The sequence below is a fragment of the Gopherus evgoodei genome, chromosome 5, assembly GCF_007399415.2.
Source record: "Gopherus evgoodei ecotype Sinaloan lineage chromosome 5, rGopEvg1_v1.p, whole genome shotgun sequence".
In the NCBI taxonomy this organism is placed as follows: domain Eukaryota; kingdom Metazoa; phylum Chordata; order Testudines; family Testudinidae; genus Gopherus; species Gopherus evgoodei.
Genome location: NC_044326.1, coordinates 84,658,122 through 84,675,449, shown reverse-complemented (window position 1 = coordinate 84,675,449; position 17,328 = coordinate 84,658,122). Strand labels below are relative to the sequence as shown.

Genomic DNA, 17,328 nt, shown 5'->3' with positions numbered 1-17,328 from the left:
GTTCTGGGACTGGCTGGGTGAAGAAACTGTTGATGAACCATATGGGTGTCAATATGATGGAATTTGAGATTTTTGCAGTTTGCTTTTCAAAAACCTAAGGATCCAGTTCTCCAAGAAAGCATTCAACTGCCTTAGCCATGACACCCTGCCTTCTCTTCCTGCAACCCCCTGCATCATTCACTACACATCTTTCAACTTCTGCAATAAATGAAGCAGAGGTCCAACAGACAACAGCCTCCTTCACTACACAACCCTGATTTATCCTGAGAACCGTCCATCCTGTGCAGGGGCCCTCTTGTAATAACTGGGCCAACAAATTTGCCCTAATTGTAAGCTTAGCTGTAAAAAGTATGTAAAAGTTCATAAAATGTCACCATAACCGATGCTGATGAAAAAGTATGAAAGAGAGAGAAAAACAGAATTAGTCTAAACAAAAAGGCCTAGTGATATAACTCAAGGACCATAATAAAATCATGCTTAGTAAAAACGTAAGATGTGGAACCAGAAATTAATGAACCAAAATTGGCGTGTAATTAGTGGACAGAATAATGAGGTAAGGAGATGGACTGTTCCACCCACCATTCTCTTCGTGTGTCTTTAAAGAAAGAGACTCGGGGAGTGGGGACAGAGAGGAACAGATAGAAGCTACTGAAGAAAATTTCACCATGATGGCTGCTACCCCACCATCTTCTGATAGCCCAGACCTCCTTTGTCCTAATTATGAGAAATGTTCTGACCACACTAGGCCAAACAGAGGGATCCAGATAACATTGCCACCTCTACCAGACTGAATCCCAGTCACCACCTGGGATGAAACAAGATCAGACTGTAACATCAGCAACAGCAGCAACTCAACTAACTATTCTTTTCCCCAAAAGGACGGTTATTAGCATCTTTCTTACCGTCTAAGGGACTGTCAAACAAGATTTTTCTTCATAAAAACTCTCTCCAGCTAAAGGGAAAGGGAACAAGTGATGATGTTAAAAGTGAAAGTCTTACTTTACACTTCAGATGCTTTACTTGTTTTTCCTTCTCTTTTGTATCTTCAAGAAAATGTTAAAAGGATTGTTAATGGTGTGTTTGCCATGGTACTGTGCAGGCTACTGAATCCCGAATCTTATTTAACACTGATACGATTGTTTGCAGGTGATCCTAAAAAGGGCTTTAAAAGAAATCTGCAACACGGTATTCCTGTGTGTGTAGCTAACATGCAGCATAATGGAACTGGCATTTTAATATTTACGGCATGTTACACAAATGCTGCCCTTCTGAGTACTTTCTAAATCCTCTTAGCTTTTAAATGACAGCTTTGATGCTTTTTAATCAAATCTGTCTTTTCATTCATCCAGCTAAGAGTGGTAAACAAAAGATATTTAATGCCCCTTTTCTTATAGACAGATTCCTATATGTAAGGGTTTATCTTTGTACATGTAAGCTTATTAGGCTCATAGGTAGCTATTTTTAAAAAGCTGACTTTGTAGCATCAGTGCATGATACAGAGGCAGTCTTTGGAATACTTTGTGCCTTGCCAGCACATATTGTCAATAGAGAAGCTTAAAAAAACCGTACATTAGCAAAGGAACATGCAGTATCAGTTTTGCCGTATGAATACCAAATACTTGGGCCTGAAATCTGATAGGAAACTTTGTGCATCAGTCTACGTGTGTGTGTGTGTGTGTGTGTGTGTGTTTGGGCTAGGGTGTTAAAGTGCTGTTGGAAAGTAAGAAGTGGAAAGGTAAAGATAATACAACTTCATGGAGGGATACATTTTTTTAAAAAAACCCTGTATCCTTTTTTGTTGGTTCATTCATAATTGTTTATTTCTAGGGGTGTGGCATATGCTGGTATTCAATATATTCATCTGAATACCAAATAAATGGCTTTACCATTCTCTGAATGCAAATCTGAACAGTGGCAGGAGAATGGAGCCAGCCCAGTGTTAGAGGTATGGTGGTGAGGGTCTCAAGGTATTTGTGAACCAGCGTTGTGTTTCAGCAGATTGGGGGGGGGGGTGTACTTTCTTTAATCACGTCATTGAAATAAGCACAAAAATGTTGGTTCTTTTTAATACATCAGAGGCTTTCCATTCCACATATTTAAAAGTAAAAAGTCAAAATGTGCTGCTTATAGTGTATTGTGTATATAGTGTTACTGCAGAAGCCACACATGATGTAAGCACAGTGGTGATGTTTGTAAGATGTGCACTTACCATATATTTGGTTGTAGGTGACTGTGGAGGAGGTAATGACTACAACTGCATACCTGGATCTCTTTTTGCGCAGTGTTTCAGAGCCAGCTCTACTCCAGATTTTCTTGCGTTTCATCCTGCTGCACCAGCATGAGAATGTGCACATCCTAGATACGCTCACGAGCCGAATCAACACTCCATTTCAGGTAAGGCAAGCAGGAGGGAAGCACATGTGCTTTTGAGTAATTTGGGTTAACAGATTTAGTGGGAGCTTCATCGTATCTGTATTTACTATGGCTCTGTTTAACCTCTAACTGTGAACTTGCTTTCATACCTGTCTTTGTGATCTAAACCTAATGTTGTTTTGCTGTAATTGTTGTCACTTAGCCACTATAGTGATGAGCAGTTTGGGAGTGTGTAAGATAGCTGCAGAGTGGTTGAAGGAGACTCTGGGGGGCTTCTAGGAGCCTAACATCTGCCACAAAATAGAAGGTAGGTTTGAAGTAATTCACCTGCCTCTAGTGGAGTTATTCCCACTCTGGATACTGCTAAATTATTCCTGCCATAGGTAACTCATTCCTGAGATTTATACAAATATTCAAGACCAATAATTTTGGTGGCCATATGAAATAGCTCAGAGTGCACCAACTAATAGGCATTTTCAAATAATTTTCAAAGAAGAAACTACCCAGCCTCAAAACTATGAGATCATTATACCCACCCCACTTCCAAATTATCTGAGTTGAGCGCTGGCAATATGCCCAGTTTGTTCTTCAGGAACCAAATATAAACCTTTCCTGCATGTTTTTTTACCAGTAATGTTGCCTGCTGCTTTGTTTATAAGAGCAATTTTGTTTGGCTGTGTATTTAAATAATCAGATTTCCCTCTTCTCTGCAGCACATGCACCTTTAGTACACAGGGTTTATCGCAGGCTGAGGCTACAATTTTGCAGACAGACCCTTAAAATATAAAAAAATATATGGAGATAATGCCTATATCTACTAGAACTGGAAGGGACCCCGAAAGGTCATTGAGTCCAGCCCCCTGCCTTCACTAGCAGGACCAAGTACTGATTTTTGCCCCAGATCCCTAAGTGGCCCCCTCAGGAATTGAACTCACAACCCTGGGTTTAGCAGGTCAACGCTCAAACCACTGAACTATCCCTCCCTCTTGTTAAAACATTCATAGAATATCACTGTAGGTAACTAGTTGATGAATATTAGTTGCTTAATAATCATAATAAATAATTAATAATAGTTGATTTGGTTGGGGATTGGTCCTGCTTTGAGAATCAGTGTGTGCATTACATTTGTGTATTAGGGACAGCAGCTTGGACCAGAAGTGTGTTTAGGAATGGGAGTGCATGCATCTATGGATATATGTTGCTGTTATCGCATTTCAGAGATGGATTATCTCTGAAAACTCATAAACAGCTTTTGTAGACAAAAAATGCAGATATTGTCTTGGCTAATCATAATTACTCTTCCACGGGCAAAGGAAATGGGTATTGTAAAGAATTCTCCAGCCCTGAGCAACTCAGGATCTTGGCCAGAATGGTTCTGTGATACTGAATGAGTTTTCTGCAATATCACCTGCCAAGTGCAAAAGCTAGAATTGCAGCTTTCTGTGGGCTTCCATAGAACAAAAGCTGCACACGTTATTATTGCTGAAAAGATTTCTTAATAATTGACAGGATTAAATTTACAAACTCTTTTGGCCATCTATCCATACATATAAAACACCATCCTTATTGTTTCCTGCTAGTACATTTTACATACTTGTTTTCCTTTAATGAAATACAAATAAATAGACTGTCTCTGTTTATTCAAATGCATGTTGATTTCTCATTTTTCTTTACAACTGTATTATGAATGCAAGAGATGGTTCTCTATAAATAACATGGTATTTAGTGTAAATAATGTGTCTTCCATAACATTTAAGGAAGTCATTTTGATTTTCTTTAGCGATCATTATTTTGAACCCTTAAATCACTTTAGAACAACTCTCCACAAATCACAATAAGGAAACAAGGAGAGCTCTTCACAAATCTCTCTCCTTTATCTCCGAAACACCCCAACTCTCTCCCTAACTACTGATATATCTCCCCCCCCCCCCGCCTTTGCAAAACCTTTACCTCCTCCTAAGGCTCCTGCAATTTTCCTTCTGCCGACCCACCTGTGGGAAGAACCCCACTTTCCTCTGCTCCTGTCATCTCCTTACCTATTTCCTCACTGCTGCCTTCTCCAACTCCCTACACAGTCACAAGGTTGTGGTTGATTAGTCTCTTCCTATTGGCTTCTGATCTTACTGATAGTACCTAACCCACCTTGTACTTGTACCTATCTTTTATTGGACCAACTTCTGTTGGTGAAAGAGAGAAGCTTTTGAGCTACACAGAGCTCTTCTTCAGGTACAGGTGGCATTTAAATGGGCCATGTGATAAGGATTTCCAACAGGAGTCTGTTAATTGCTCTGAGCAAGAGTCAGGCGCTGTCCTCTTTCTTTGGACTAATGTTCTTCTATCTGCCCAATTTAAGGACACCCATGCAGTTCTCCACCAAGACAGTGAACATTTTTGGAAGGGTTAAAGCACATATGTGTAATTTAATGCCAGCGAAGGTAATTTTGAAATTCAAGTTCCTAATCTCTCTTCAGCCTAGTGTAAACTAAGACAGGTATTGCAACATCACAAATAATTTTCACCCTGCCCAGCAACCTCAACATTTTTGTCCTGGATAGATAAACGATCAGTCTCTCCTATACACATAGTGTCAGTCATTCATTACCAGGAAACATGCTGCTTTCACAAAAGAAGCTTCTCTCAGGGTATGTCTACACTAGAGCTGGAGACATACTGTGCTAGTTGTGATTGAGGTATTGCACTAAAACTGGAAGTGTACCTGTGCTAGCACAAGTGGGTCAGGCTAGCCACCCCAAGTATATACTTCGCATTTCGTAACTACACTTTTATTTTTAGTACACCAGCTTGATCAGAGCTAGTGCATGTATGTCTACTTGAGCTGGAATTTACACCTTCCAGCTCTAGTGTAGACATACTCTTAGTTTGTGAGATAACTAGTCTCTTTCCAGCAAAGGCCTTCAGCTGGTCAAACGAAGTCTGTCAGAAATAAAAGCTAATGCTTAATCCACTGAGTTGGCCAGAAGCCCTTTATTGCTGAAACCAAATTAAATTAAATTGTCTAAAATAGCAAAATTCCTTTGAAAGGTGTGCTTTCTCTCACTTTTCGGTGCTTGCAAACTTTTCTCCTTCAGCTTCTTAAAAGCAAATTGCTGTTTTGTATGTATTTTATAAAAATATATTTTGTTGTATGTATAACTTCAGGTATCTAACAAAATCCTGACAGAATGAAATAAGCATACTTTTAGTCTCTATAGAAAGCACAGCCTGAATTTAGTGCTTTATCAATGAAGAATTAAATTCACCTCATGGGAGGGATGAAAAGTTACAATTGTCAGATCAAAAACTGAATGTGTTTATCATTTCCCAGCTCTGTGTGGTATCTTTAGCATTGTTCAGAACACTCATCGGCTTACACTGCGAAGATGTGATGTTACAGCTAGTTTTAAGGTAAAATCCATGCTTCTTTCTCTATTCTAATTCTCCAGTAGGAAGTCTCTGGATGTAAAGCTAGAGCTCTTTAAAAGGAACAAGCAAACAAATTCAGAGATAAAACATTTATGTTTCTGACACAAATATACCAAACCAAGAGAGGCACAGTTTATATATCCTATCGTGCCCAGGCACAAAGAGAGACCTTGCTTTTCACATATTCTTTTATTGTAATTTATTTGTAGAAAAGTGAGGGAACAGAATCCATGGATTATTTACCACCTCTAAAGGTTCCCGGGTTCTAAATTTATAATATTTTTTCACTTCTGAACATTTTCTCTCATGAATTATAATCTGCTAAGCACACTATGAAGCAGGGCTATATTTACTTTTCTGCAGCTTCCAAACCTTTTTACTCCCCCTTGTCCAGGAATTTCTCAAATAAATTCCTGACCAGTTGTACCTAGGGTAGAAGGACATGCTGCTTTAATTGTGCAATGTCCTGGATTAGTTGATTTCTGCTTTTAACTGAGCATTTCTTGAGTTATATCAGAACCCTCAGTTTACATTTTTTTAAATTTTTCTAGCTGCTTTTCTTTATTCTTTTTATGTTGTTATTTTAATAAGTGTGGCTGGCATGTCTGTTAGAATTAGATTAGATTGGATCAAATCAGGTCACTGGTAATTAATCCTTAGATGTATTAACAATGACCTAATCAGATCATTAACTCAATGGGAAATCCAGGGGTGTTAGCTATCTCGTCCCGTCTCTTTTCCCTCCCTCCACTACAAGTTACACAGGGATCCCATCCAGTCCTTGCTGATGTCTGTGGGTACGTTTGTAGGGACTGAAACAGATCATTATATAACTGTAGGGAACTCAGAGCTGGTAGGATTCCTCCACTGACTTTAAAGAGGTGAGTGCTACATTTATTTTTGTATTGTTGTTTATTTGGGGAGTCGCTTGTTGTTAAACACTGATTTACTTAAAATGACAAAACACCAATCTAGTTAACCCCTAAATCACTCTAAGAAATAGAATGCAAGTATGTGCTGTGTCTGCTCCTCGTCCCTCCATAAGCCCTCCTCTGCCTAAGAGCTTTATATGTTGATTCTTCCCAACAAAATGACCCAGTTGGACTTTTGTTGCTAGTCCCTTCCCTGACATGCAATGCCTCAACTTGTATTTATGTGCTGGCTCTTTCTGTGGACTGGGCTCTCCAACCCTTCCTCCCTAACTCATCCTGAATAGATCCACACAAACTGGCACCCTCTGGCATGTGCCCATCCTATTCCACTGCCCCTTCCTGCCCACATTTAGGACAATGCTGTGACACAGTCCTGGTCCAGTGGTTTCCTGTAACTACCCCCACAGGCATTTCCTCCCAGGAGCACCTGTCCTTCCCTTCCTCCTCTAGACTGGGGCCCAGTGTAACTCATCAGACTCCAGACCTACCCCAGAAAGCTGCCATGTTTGATGTTCTTAGGGAGATGACTGTAATTTGGCAGATTGTGTTTTTTAACTTGAGCAAAGGGGAAGGTGAGAGGAGAATTTTCCACACAGCTACTCTCCTTAAAATACAAGGAGTGTTGTTGTGGACGTGTAATGATTGGCTTTGTTGTTTCAGATATCTGATCCCATGTAATCACATGATGTTGAGTCAAAGATCGACTGTGAGGGAAAGAGACTGTTATTCAGTATCTGCTGCTAAACTGCTTGCTTTGACCCCTGTCTGCTGCTCTACTGGGATTACGCTGACTGTTGAAAACCAAGCCAAAGATTACATCCTATGGACAAAGGCCACACCCGGTGCAGGTAAACATTGGGTGTGCACTGTGCTGTGAAGGGTTTGGTTTGGAATATCCTCAGCATAGGGTGGGAAAATAAACACGTTTAATATAAAATAAGTGAATTTACTATTGAAATTTCACAAACAATATGTAATTAGTCTGGATTAGAGGGGGCCAGCATTTAATCACTGCCCCATGGCAGCTCTATCCAATCTTTTAAAGAATATCCATGTTGGATGTATATTCCCAAAAACATGTGAAGATGTGACAACATCTTATGCTACTGGAGGGGCTATATGGTCTGATGGATTGGGCTCCAGGCGGGTCTCTCAGAATTCCTGAATTCTAATGCTGACTCTGGATTAGACACACAGCAATGAGCAAATATCTTAACTACTGTGCCTTGGTTACCCATCCCCTTTGGGTGCCTGAGGCAAAAGTATTTTCCTGTCCTCCTTAGCAGCTGCCTTGCATTATTGTGGGGACTTCAGTTAGATTTTTTTTATCATATTGTGAATACTTTTGTTTTATCTTGCATAGGCTATTGCGAATCCATGTGCATTGTGAAATACGGAAGAGCTGTGGACATCAGTTACCTGCAGTACCTGTGGGAAGCTGAAGCCATCATTCTCCATTGCATGAAAGACTGCCAGGTTTGGTCTGCCCCATATGATGGGGAAGACCCTGACCCAGACACCTTTATCCAAACGCTGGCAGAGGAAAACAGTAAAAATGTGGAGCAGTCTATGTTCCAACTCCAGCAGCGAACTTCCAGTAACTGCAGCTCCTCTCAAATTACTCCATTGGGAGAGAAGATACAGTTGGAGCTGGAATGGGATGACAGCTACGATACAGGGATTTCTCCTGGGTCTGATGTGAGCTCACCCCAGCCTTATGATGATCTAGGGACAGTAGAGAGACAGCCGCCTGCAGAGCCACCAAAGCACATTCAAGAGATGAAGAAGAATGCAATCATGCTTGTCAAAGGGTCTTACATAGAAGAATCAGATTTTCAGGATGATGTCATGGTTTACAGGTTATGTGCCCAAAAGGACGCTCAGGATGACGACAATTCCAAGGAAGAAACTTTAAGTACAGCAACTGAATCTCAAAACACAATTCAAAGCCAGCCTATTAAGAGGTCTTTGAAAAACTCACATCCAGACACAAATTTAAAGGAACACAATAGGAAAAATTCTGGTTTGCCTCAGGATGTAACAAAGGAACAAATAAACCAGAAAGTTGTTGAAACAGACCCACAGCCAGACTTAGAGCTGAAACTCTCTCCTCCAGAAGCAGATCAAAACTCAAATGTGAGGCTGCTGAGCCCAAATAGTGAGGAATTCATTGCACAATATGACAAAATTATTGAAGAACTGGATTCTAACACAACAGGCTTGGAGGAGCAGAAATTGCTGACACCTGATCCTGTATCTCCAGTGGAAGAGGAGGAGGACTTCGAAAATTTTTCAGTGGACACTCCCTCTACAGAAAGTATACTGTCTCCATTTGGGCCAAAGGAGGATACATTTTCCAACCATCCTGCAAGGAGCCAGAATGCTGCATTTACAGGTGGAATTTCCTCATTAATTAATTTATTTTTGGTGTTCTTTACCTTGTTTATTATGGTTTATCGGAGCCAACCAAGAACAGGATCCCATTGTAACCAGCAGTGTACGAATATCGAATAAGAGACGGTCTTTGAACTGAAGAGTTTGCAATCTAAATAGATAAGACAGGAAACGGGTTGGGGAAAGGGGTGGAATGTGCAGAGTGAATAATATGATAGCAGTGAACATTAGGTAATTCCATGATTTCGGGTTTGTTTTAAAAACCCTTTTAGTGGGGTCACGGTAGAAGGAGATTAGCTACACTGAAATAGAAAGGAAAGGAGAGGGCATTGGTGGCCATGAGAAAGATGGCAGGAGAGGTTGGAACAACAGCCAATCAGAAGAGGAGAGAGGGTTAACCAATATGAAGGACAGAAGGGAAACATGAATAACAGTAACTTATTATGGTACTTTTAAATTAATGTTTTTTACTTTGATACAATGTAACTATGCCATTAAAGTGTGTGGTGCCATTCTTGGGCTGAAGTTTTTGACCTTCATATTTGTTTAGTTTGTTATAAAAATTTAGAACAAGACCAGCACCAAACAACTGTCCTAACCACATCATTCCAGGGAACAATCCTGCCATTGTGAGTGGTTGGACTATCTGACCTAATATAATAAGTTCACTTAAAATGTCCCATCTCTGCAACTGCTTTGCTACCTATACAGCAGCATATGCAACATAACAGAAAAGGGACAGGCTTCTCTGCCACCTTCTGCTGCTATTTTGCTTTTGTGCACCAGGTGGCAGCACTATTGTCATTTCTGCATGCACCTCTTTGAAAGCAGGTCTAGGCATCTTGCTTTTCAAATGCCAATGGCACCCTTGCTGTTATGTTTTTCTCTTGTGCAAGGCATCCAGTGAAATTTGGCCACAGAATTATATCTAATCATTGGGAGGACATGATGTATTCAGGCGTGCTTACCCACAGCAAAGTCTATAAGGGCTGACTTTAAATAACTCAGGATACATTAATCTTTTAGTCATTGAAATGCAGCCTTTGAAATGTGGCCAGTAGGCCTGGTGTTCAGTCTTTAAGTATTTGAGGAAGGCAACTTGGTTTTCAAGTACATTTGCCACTATTTCTATTATGAGTTCTCTGTACCAGGCACTGAAAAGCTCCCCTTATGTCCCTAGGTTACATGCGGCTCTGTCAGTCTCCTGTCATTCCCTGTCAAACATAGTTCAGATACTTTGGCCGCATCCCTTTCTGTCTGTGTCAAGTCCTTTTCTCCCCTTTCACTTCCTTTGAGACAAAGCTTTGCTACTACCCCTCCCAAGCCATGTTTCTCTTTGTCTCTCCACTCTATTTCAAATGGTTTTCTAAATGGTGACGAGCGGGGAAGACATTGGCAAAGTTGACTTTGCAATGGGGGTTATGCTATCACTCAAACAAATGACATTTCAGCCATCTCTGTGTTACTATACAGAAATAGTATTTTGCATATAATTTGGATCCACTATTACATTATGTGTTGGTCTAGGGCTCTGATTTGACAGTGTCAGCTTAGTGTTATGGGGTGCTATTAGAGGAAGGAGCTTTGTTCTACAGAATGAAATGTTCAAACCAAGTCTCCCAGCACCAGTAAATCCCACCAGTGTGTAGACAAGCACCCACCGGTGCTGGAGAAAGTTGGTGCCTATTGTCGTAGAGACATTTCAGCTCAGATCCCACTGTCCTCAAATCCTTATGTCACAGTCCTCCCAGGCTTTGTAGTAGCACCCTAGGGAAGCCAGTCTTTCTCTAGTTCGCTGAGGAAGGAGCTTTGTTCTACAGAATGAAATGTTCAAACCAAGTCTCCCAGCACCAGTAAATCCCACCAGTGTGTAGACATGCTGCTCCACTATATGACTTGTACCTAAATAAAGACACTGTTATGTGGACGTGGCACTGATGCTGGACCCTTAGTTTAGAAAATGGTGACTGTTCTTTTAGCATTTATTTGCAGTATAAGATCATTAAACACAAACCTCCCTCCCTCCCTCCATGCCACCCAAACCAGGAAAGGTCAGTAGTAGAAATATGTGGCAAATAAACTTTTATTATGGGTAGGTCCCCCATATCTCCAGGTACATGCATTGGACCAGGTGTAAAATTAAAAGAATTGTTCTAATTAGTTTGTGTTGCTTCTTTTGAAGCTTATAAACACCTGCTGAGCTGCTCTGATTGTTGCTCTAGTACAGTGCTGGAGGCCCTTTTATTTTTCCCGAGTTGTTCATATGACAGAGACCACCTGTGTATTCTGATCAAGTCTCATGAGGTGGTTCTGCTGTTGCTGGAAGTGCCTGGCTTCAGCCTTTGCTGCTCAGATCCCAAGGCTGACTTGGAATTGCCTCAATACCCTTTCTCTTGGAACCTCTTACACAGCTGCCTTCATTGCACGGGGGCAGGGAGAGTGTCCCAGCACTACACTGAGACTGCTGCCATGAATGTGAGAGGAGGAAGGGGCAGGATGATCAGATAGTGCAGGCAGTGTTGGGTGAAGGCTTTTTATGTATCTCAGCAAAATATTGCAAGACACCTCCATTGGTGGTATTGCAAATGTAGACAGGATCCAGATTAGTTACTGGTGTTTTAACCAGCTGTGATGTGGCTCAGCCTTCTCGCTTGTCCTTGGGCCGCGTAGGAGTACACTGGCCTCTTGCTGAGGTGTGAACCCCACCGGCTTGCCATACACTGACTATCCATGTAGACCCTGGTGGCATGCATTAACAATTCATTAGTGTACTTTGATCTATCCGGCTTTGAAATGGGGTAGATTCGCACCCCAACTTGCTGCAAACCAAATGGTCGTAGACATAGGTGCCAACTCCGTGGGTTCTCCAGGGCTGGAACACCCATGAAGAAAAATTAGTGGGTGCTGAACACCCACCGGCAGCTCCCCGTGGCCCTGCCCCACCCTCCTGCTCCAGCTTACCTCCACCTCCACCTCTCCCAAGAGAGCCGCTGCCGCGTCCTGCTTCTCTCCCCTACCTCCCAGCGGCTTGCACCACAAAACAGCTGTTTCGCAGGGTGAGGAGGGGGAATGTGGCACGCTGGGGGAAGAGGTGGGGCTGGGGTGGCGATCCCATAGGGGCAGGAAGGGGGAGGAGACTTTGGGGAAGGGGTTGGAATGGGGGCAGGCGCAGGGCCAGGGCCAGGGAAAAGGTGGAGTCAGGGTAGGGCCGGGTGGGGGGAGGTGGCACAAGCACCCACCGGTGCTGGAGAAAGTTGGTGCCTATTGTCATAGAGACATTTCAGCTCAGATCCCACTGTCCTCAAATCCTTATGTCACAGTCCTCCCAGGCTTTGTAGTAGCACCCTAAGGAATCCAGTCTCTCTCTAGTTCGCTGAGAACTGGAGAAGGGAAGCACATCCAGGCTGTGGGATTTCCCTCAGCAGTCTCATCCTAGTCTTCACAGAATTTGTGATCTAGCTCCATGGGCAGCTTCCTGCCAGTTTGCTGCTGACATAGAATAGTCCTTGGCCTCACTGGCAGCCACCCCCTTCTGCCAGGGCTGCAACTTCTTATTGTGACTGTTGCTGGTCAACCAATTGGCCACTGCTGGGACGGTGGCTACTGTGTCTCTTAACCCTGTGTTTTAACCACTATGTCATGTGAATTAGAGTTGTGACATGGTAGTTAAAAGCCAATAGTCACCTGGACCCTTGTCTACACTAGTACGTCCACTTGTGCTCTCCTCAGTGGGGCTGTACCAATGTCAGTAGTGGGACATGTTTAAGAAGAGAGCTAGTGTAGACCCAGCCATACTGTGCATCCATAGTAGCAGTAGTCCTAAAACAAAATTGGCTTTGATCCTCAGCCATGCCCTGTGCCTCATGGGTGGAGCTGCAAAGTAGTTACTTGTGGTTTGGTTCCTTGATTGTTGGGCTGCCCAGGGATTCCTTTCGGCCTCTAGCATAGTTTAGAACAGCCCACACAGCTGCTGTAAACTGCACTCAGCTATCCAGGACATTGAAGAGGGTGGCTTGATAGAAGAAGCTTGCTGGAGTGGTTACCCATGTTATATTCTTTCCCCCAGGCATGCCTCCTATGGCAGGGGTCACAGGAGGTAGCATAGAAATTGGCTACGCTTTGTGCCACCCAGGGATTTCCCCCGTGTCAAGGATCTCCAAATGGAGAGAGTTTGCTGGCTTTCCAGTAATAGGAGCCTATATAAGAAAAAGACCCAAAAATCGGGACTGTCCCTATAAAATCGGGACATCTGGTCACGCCATAGAACGGTTATAAGTAGCCTGACCCTGCTTCATCTGAAATCTTTGGCTGGACTCCGAGTAACTTCAATGGGAGAAGATCCATAGAACATAACATGCTGGATTAAATCTTTATTGGCACATCTGAGGTAGAATACTTACGGATGCTTTATATACTTTGAACATCAACTGATTGGCTAACCAGTCAAAGTGCCCCTACTCATGATACAGTTAATGAGATTAAATATATTCAAAGCTGCATCCTCTGTTCAGACTGGCTTGGCACGTGGGAAGTCTGATTTAGTCAGATATGGAGATTTAAATTCATTTTCAAATGCTTATTCCCCTGATTTTATGAATTTTTTTTTCCTGTTTTTCCTGTAGGGCCATTTATCAGCGTAGTGCTGTCAAAGCTGGAGAATATGTTGGAGAATTCCTTGCATGTTAATTTGCTGCTCATTGGGATTATTACTCAACTGGCCGGTTACCCGCAACCTCTTCTTCATTCCTTTCTGCTCAATACCAACATTGTATTGCAGCCTAGCGTACGATCATTATATCAGGTACTTCATCAATTCCTCATTTCATGCTCACTGCAAGCTTTGCCAGTAATTCTAGTGCCTTGTTTACTTGTTTTTCAGTTTGCTGCTGTGCATTAGCTGTCCCCTGTTTGAGGACCTCTCTGTTTAGTTTGATGTTTTGACTGTGCCAATGCAAGGAGCTGGAAATTAACTACCCAATGAATTGTAACAGTCTTTAATTTGGAAAGAGAGAAACAGAGGTTCCAGGGCATAATTGCAAGGATAGTATTAAAAATTTACCATTTTTATTTTGGCAGGTGCTGGCCTCTGTGAAAAATAAAATTGAGCAGTTTGCATCCATCCAAAAAGATTTTTCAGGTCTTCTTATACAGGCCCAGCAGTACTTGCTTTTCCGAGCGGACATGTCTGACGTGGCTCCAGAGTTACTAACCAAAGGTAAATATCAACCATTTCCACAGTGGTATATGATCTAAAACACTGACTTGCTGGTTGTCTGCCCTATTTTCCACAGAAAGGAGGCATTATGCATATCACCAGCCAAATGTATTTCTGTATCTTTGTAACTTTAAAGGGATAATCCTAAGTTTTTAGGCCACAATATGTGGATGCACCTTGAAATTGTCTCTCATCTGGAAATTCTTAATGTGCTTTATTTTAGCACATGAAAACTTATTTCTGAAAGAGTAACTGAAGAAGGTGTTGACATGACTTGCTGTCAGACTGGCCGAGTACATGGTTTATGGGGAGTGGTTGCATGTGTGCACTACCTCATTTTATTTTTTGTCTCACATTGAGCAATGTAGCCACTCTTTTTTGGTAATTCTTGGAGAGAGCAGTTGCGGAAATAAATTTATTGTGAAATTCTAGTAGATAAAGCCTTATAGGCTGGACTAGAATATCTTTGAGAGATAAATATGAGCCAGAAATGTCTGATTATGCCCTTTTTAAATGAAAGAAGTAAGTTGAAAATGAAATGCAGTACTAGGAGGGGCACATCAAAGGTGGTGGTGAGTTGGTGCCACCCCAGGGCACAGTGTTCCCACTCCAGCTGACTTTTCTATCATCTGCTATTTCTCAGGCATGCTGTGTGCTACACCTATTTTCAATGGGCTGTCAATCATTAAAATTTCATACAGCAAGTTCAGATGATAAATTTAAAATGTAGAATCCTCTTTTCTAAAAGATAAAATTCCTCCAGCAGCTGATGGGGTCAGGGCCTCACATTGTAGTCAGAGTTCAGAACTTCAGGCACCAGGTTCTAGAACTGCTGCTGAGTTGTCAGCACTAGGCTCCAAGCTTCCATTAAAACCCTGCTTTCACATATGATGGGAATACATAGGATCTGCTGAGAACAGTAACCATAGAGATAGCAACAGAACAGGGTTCAAGAGATTCTGTTTATTGAATCATTGTTATCAATCATTTGGAATGAATATCCTACTGTCCCTACACCAGATTTTTTGTTTGGCTTTTCATTGGTGTGTAAGAAGCAAGGGAGACTTCTTAAAAATGCTTATTTAATTGCTCTTTTCTGAAGGACTTAATTTTCCTCAATTCTAATCAGCATGGTGTCAGCTTCTAACATTCACAATATGCATACTCTGCAAAATCAGTGTCTTTCTCAGGCTACTTCTTGAAGAATTGGTCTGTGGAAGGTGCATGCTGTAAATGAGATGTTTATCACAGAGACGGGTGGGGTTTAGAAGCCAGGGTCAAGAACAGTAGATGAGAGAGTCTTACAATTAGTGCGCACTGTAGCTGGCATGTGGGATGCAAAATTGGAAGCCAGTATTTAATGGCTTTTTTTTTAGGTACTGTCAATGAAATCTTTGTATAATGCATTCCTAACATAACTTCATCCATCTTGTAAATGTTATGCTTCAAAGCTCTCTGTTGTAGCTATTCAGACACAGTGAAACTGCTTCATAAAACAGTCTCTGATTTTGGCATTTATTTATATTTTCCTGTTTTACATCAGCATATTTGTGGGCTTCAGTGTTTGCTGAGTCCCTTCATTGTGGTCATTATTCCAGAACCTGAAGCAGAGGCTGCTCGGTCACTGGCCTGTAACCTTTTCTCCTGCCCTGTGGCAGCCCCTGTAAAGAATGAGCCTCTTGACTAATGCGTAGAGACTAAAATACCTAGATAACTGCAATTTTGGCTCTCAGCTATCCTAGCGATGCCAGTAATCAAACAGTAATTCTGGGGGCAAGTTACCTCCCTAGTCCACCAACACACCACATCATTATTAAGATTAAGAAATGTAAAGTTGAAATTGCTACAGTATTGACAAATAATATATGGTTGGACTTCATGAGATTATTGCAGGAAGCTAAAATGAAAATTCAGTATTATGGAACTAAACTTTCTCCTAGATTCCCTTTTCAAGTTGAAAAGTGAAAGTGATGTATAACTGCAAACACAATCTTTCCTGATTCTTCCTGCATTACTGAATATAGTTGACCTCCTACAGGATTTAAAATAGAAAAACAGGAACTGATCCCATTGGTGAAAACTAATTCAAAACATAGGTGTTCAAGAGAGGGGACATACTTGGATTACAATAATGCTGTAAGAGTTCTAAGAATGACAGAAAATGTACATCTCACCTTATTCTGAAATAGTACATGGTGAAGGGAAAAGTCTATTTGAGATTGCATTTGTAGAAGCATCTGGTTAATAACCAGATAAGTGACACGCGCTCTGTGTCCCTAGTGTTAAAAATTAAAAAAAATCTAGACTATTAGACCTTTTCGGTCTCTATGCTGTAAGTTTTTATACTGTGCACAGTTAGTTCTGTGCACCTAAATTCCAGAAAAATGGAAATTGAGAGCATAACTGGATGAAAAATTTGACAGAACAGATTTCCATTGAACAATACAGTTTCATTGAAATATTTTGCAGAAATGGGTCTATCTGGATGAAATTATTCAATAGGAAAAAAATCAATGTTTAGGCTTTTTACTTTTAATTATCTATAAGTATTAAAATATATTTAATATGTATATAAAAGATAATTCATCTTAATATAATATAAAAGTCAAAACAAAACATTTTGATGGCTATTAAGACTACTTTTTTGAATTTTTATTTTGCAGGCAATTTCAAAAATGTTAGAATTTCCTGCAGAACAGAAATTCTGGTTCCTGGCCAGCCCTAGTTGGGGAAACTCAGAGAACAACACAAGTGACTAAAGAGTCTGGAGGCAAGAATTATGATTAACTAGAACTAGAAAACGTATAGCTTTACCAAATTATTGCTAAGAGATTAAAACTTTATCCAAGTATCAGATGGATATACACTAACACTAAGCGGAAACAAGGATGGAGAAATATGGAACAGAGGAACTGCCATGGTGCATCAGACTAGTAGTCTATCTAATCCCATAGCCTGTCTCTAACACTAGTTGGCTGGCACCAGATCCTT

General features: G+C 41.3%; 1 protein-coding gene across 6 annotated transcripts in view; it reads left to right on the top strand.

Annotated features, from left to right (window-relative positions):
- FAM160A1 (family with sequence similarity 160 member A1) overlaps nucleotides 1-17,328 on the top strand; it is a 156,488-nt gene that overhangs the window by 117,248 nt on the left and 21,912 nt on the right. For all 6 annotated transcript variants that reach the window (XR_004000520.1, XR_004000521.1, XM_030563554.1 and 3 more), the window contains 6 exons: nucleotides 2,227-2,394; nucleotides 5,699-5,778; nucleotides 7,389-7,576; nucleotides 8,092-9,123; nucleotides 13,745-13,923; nucleotides 14,199-14,337. Coding sequence is in view for 4 of the 6 variants with exons in the window: in XM_030563554.1 (XP_030419414.1) it covers nucleotides 2,227-2,394; nucleotides 5,699-5,778; nucleotides 7,389-7,576; nucleotides 8,092-9,123; nucleotides 13,745-13,923; nucleotides 14,199-14,337 (1,786 nt within the window). In the remaining 2 variants the exon portion in view is untranslated. The remainder of the gene's footprint in view (nucleotides 1-2,226; nucleotides 2,395-5,698; nucleotides 5,779-7,388; nucleotides 7,577-8,091; nucleotides 9,124-13,744; nucleotides 13,924-14,198; nucleotides 14,338-17,328) is intronic.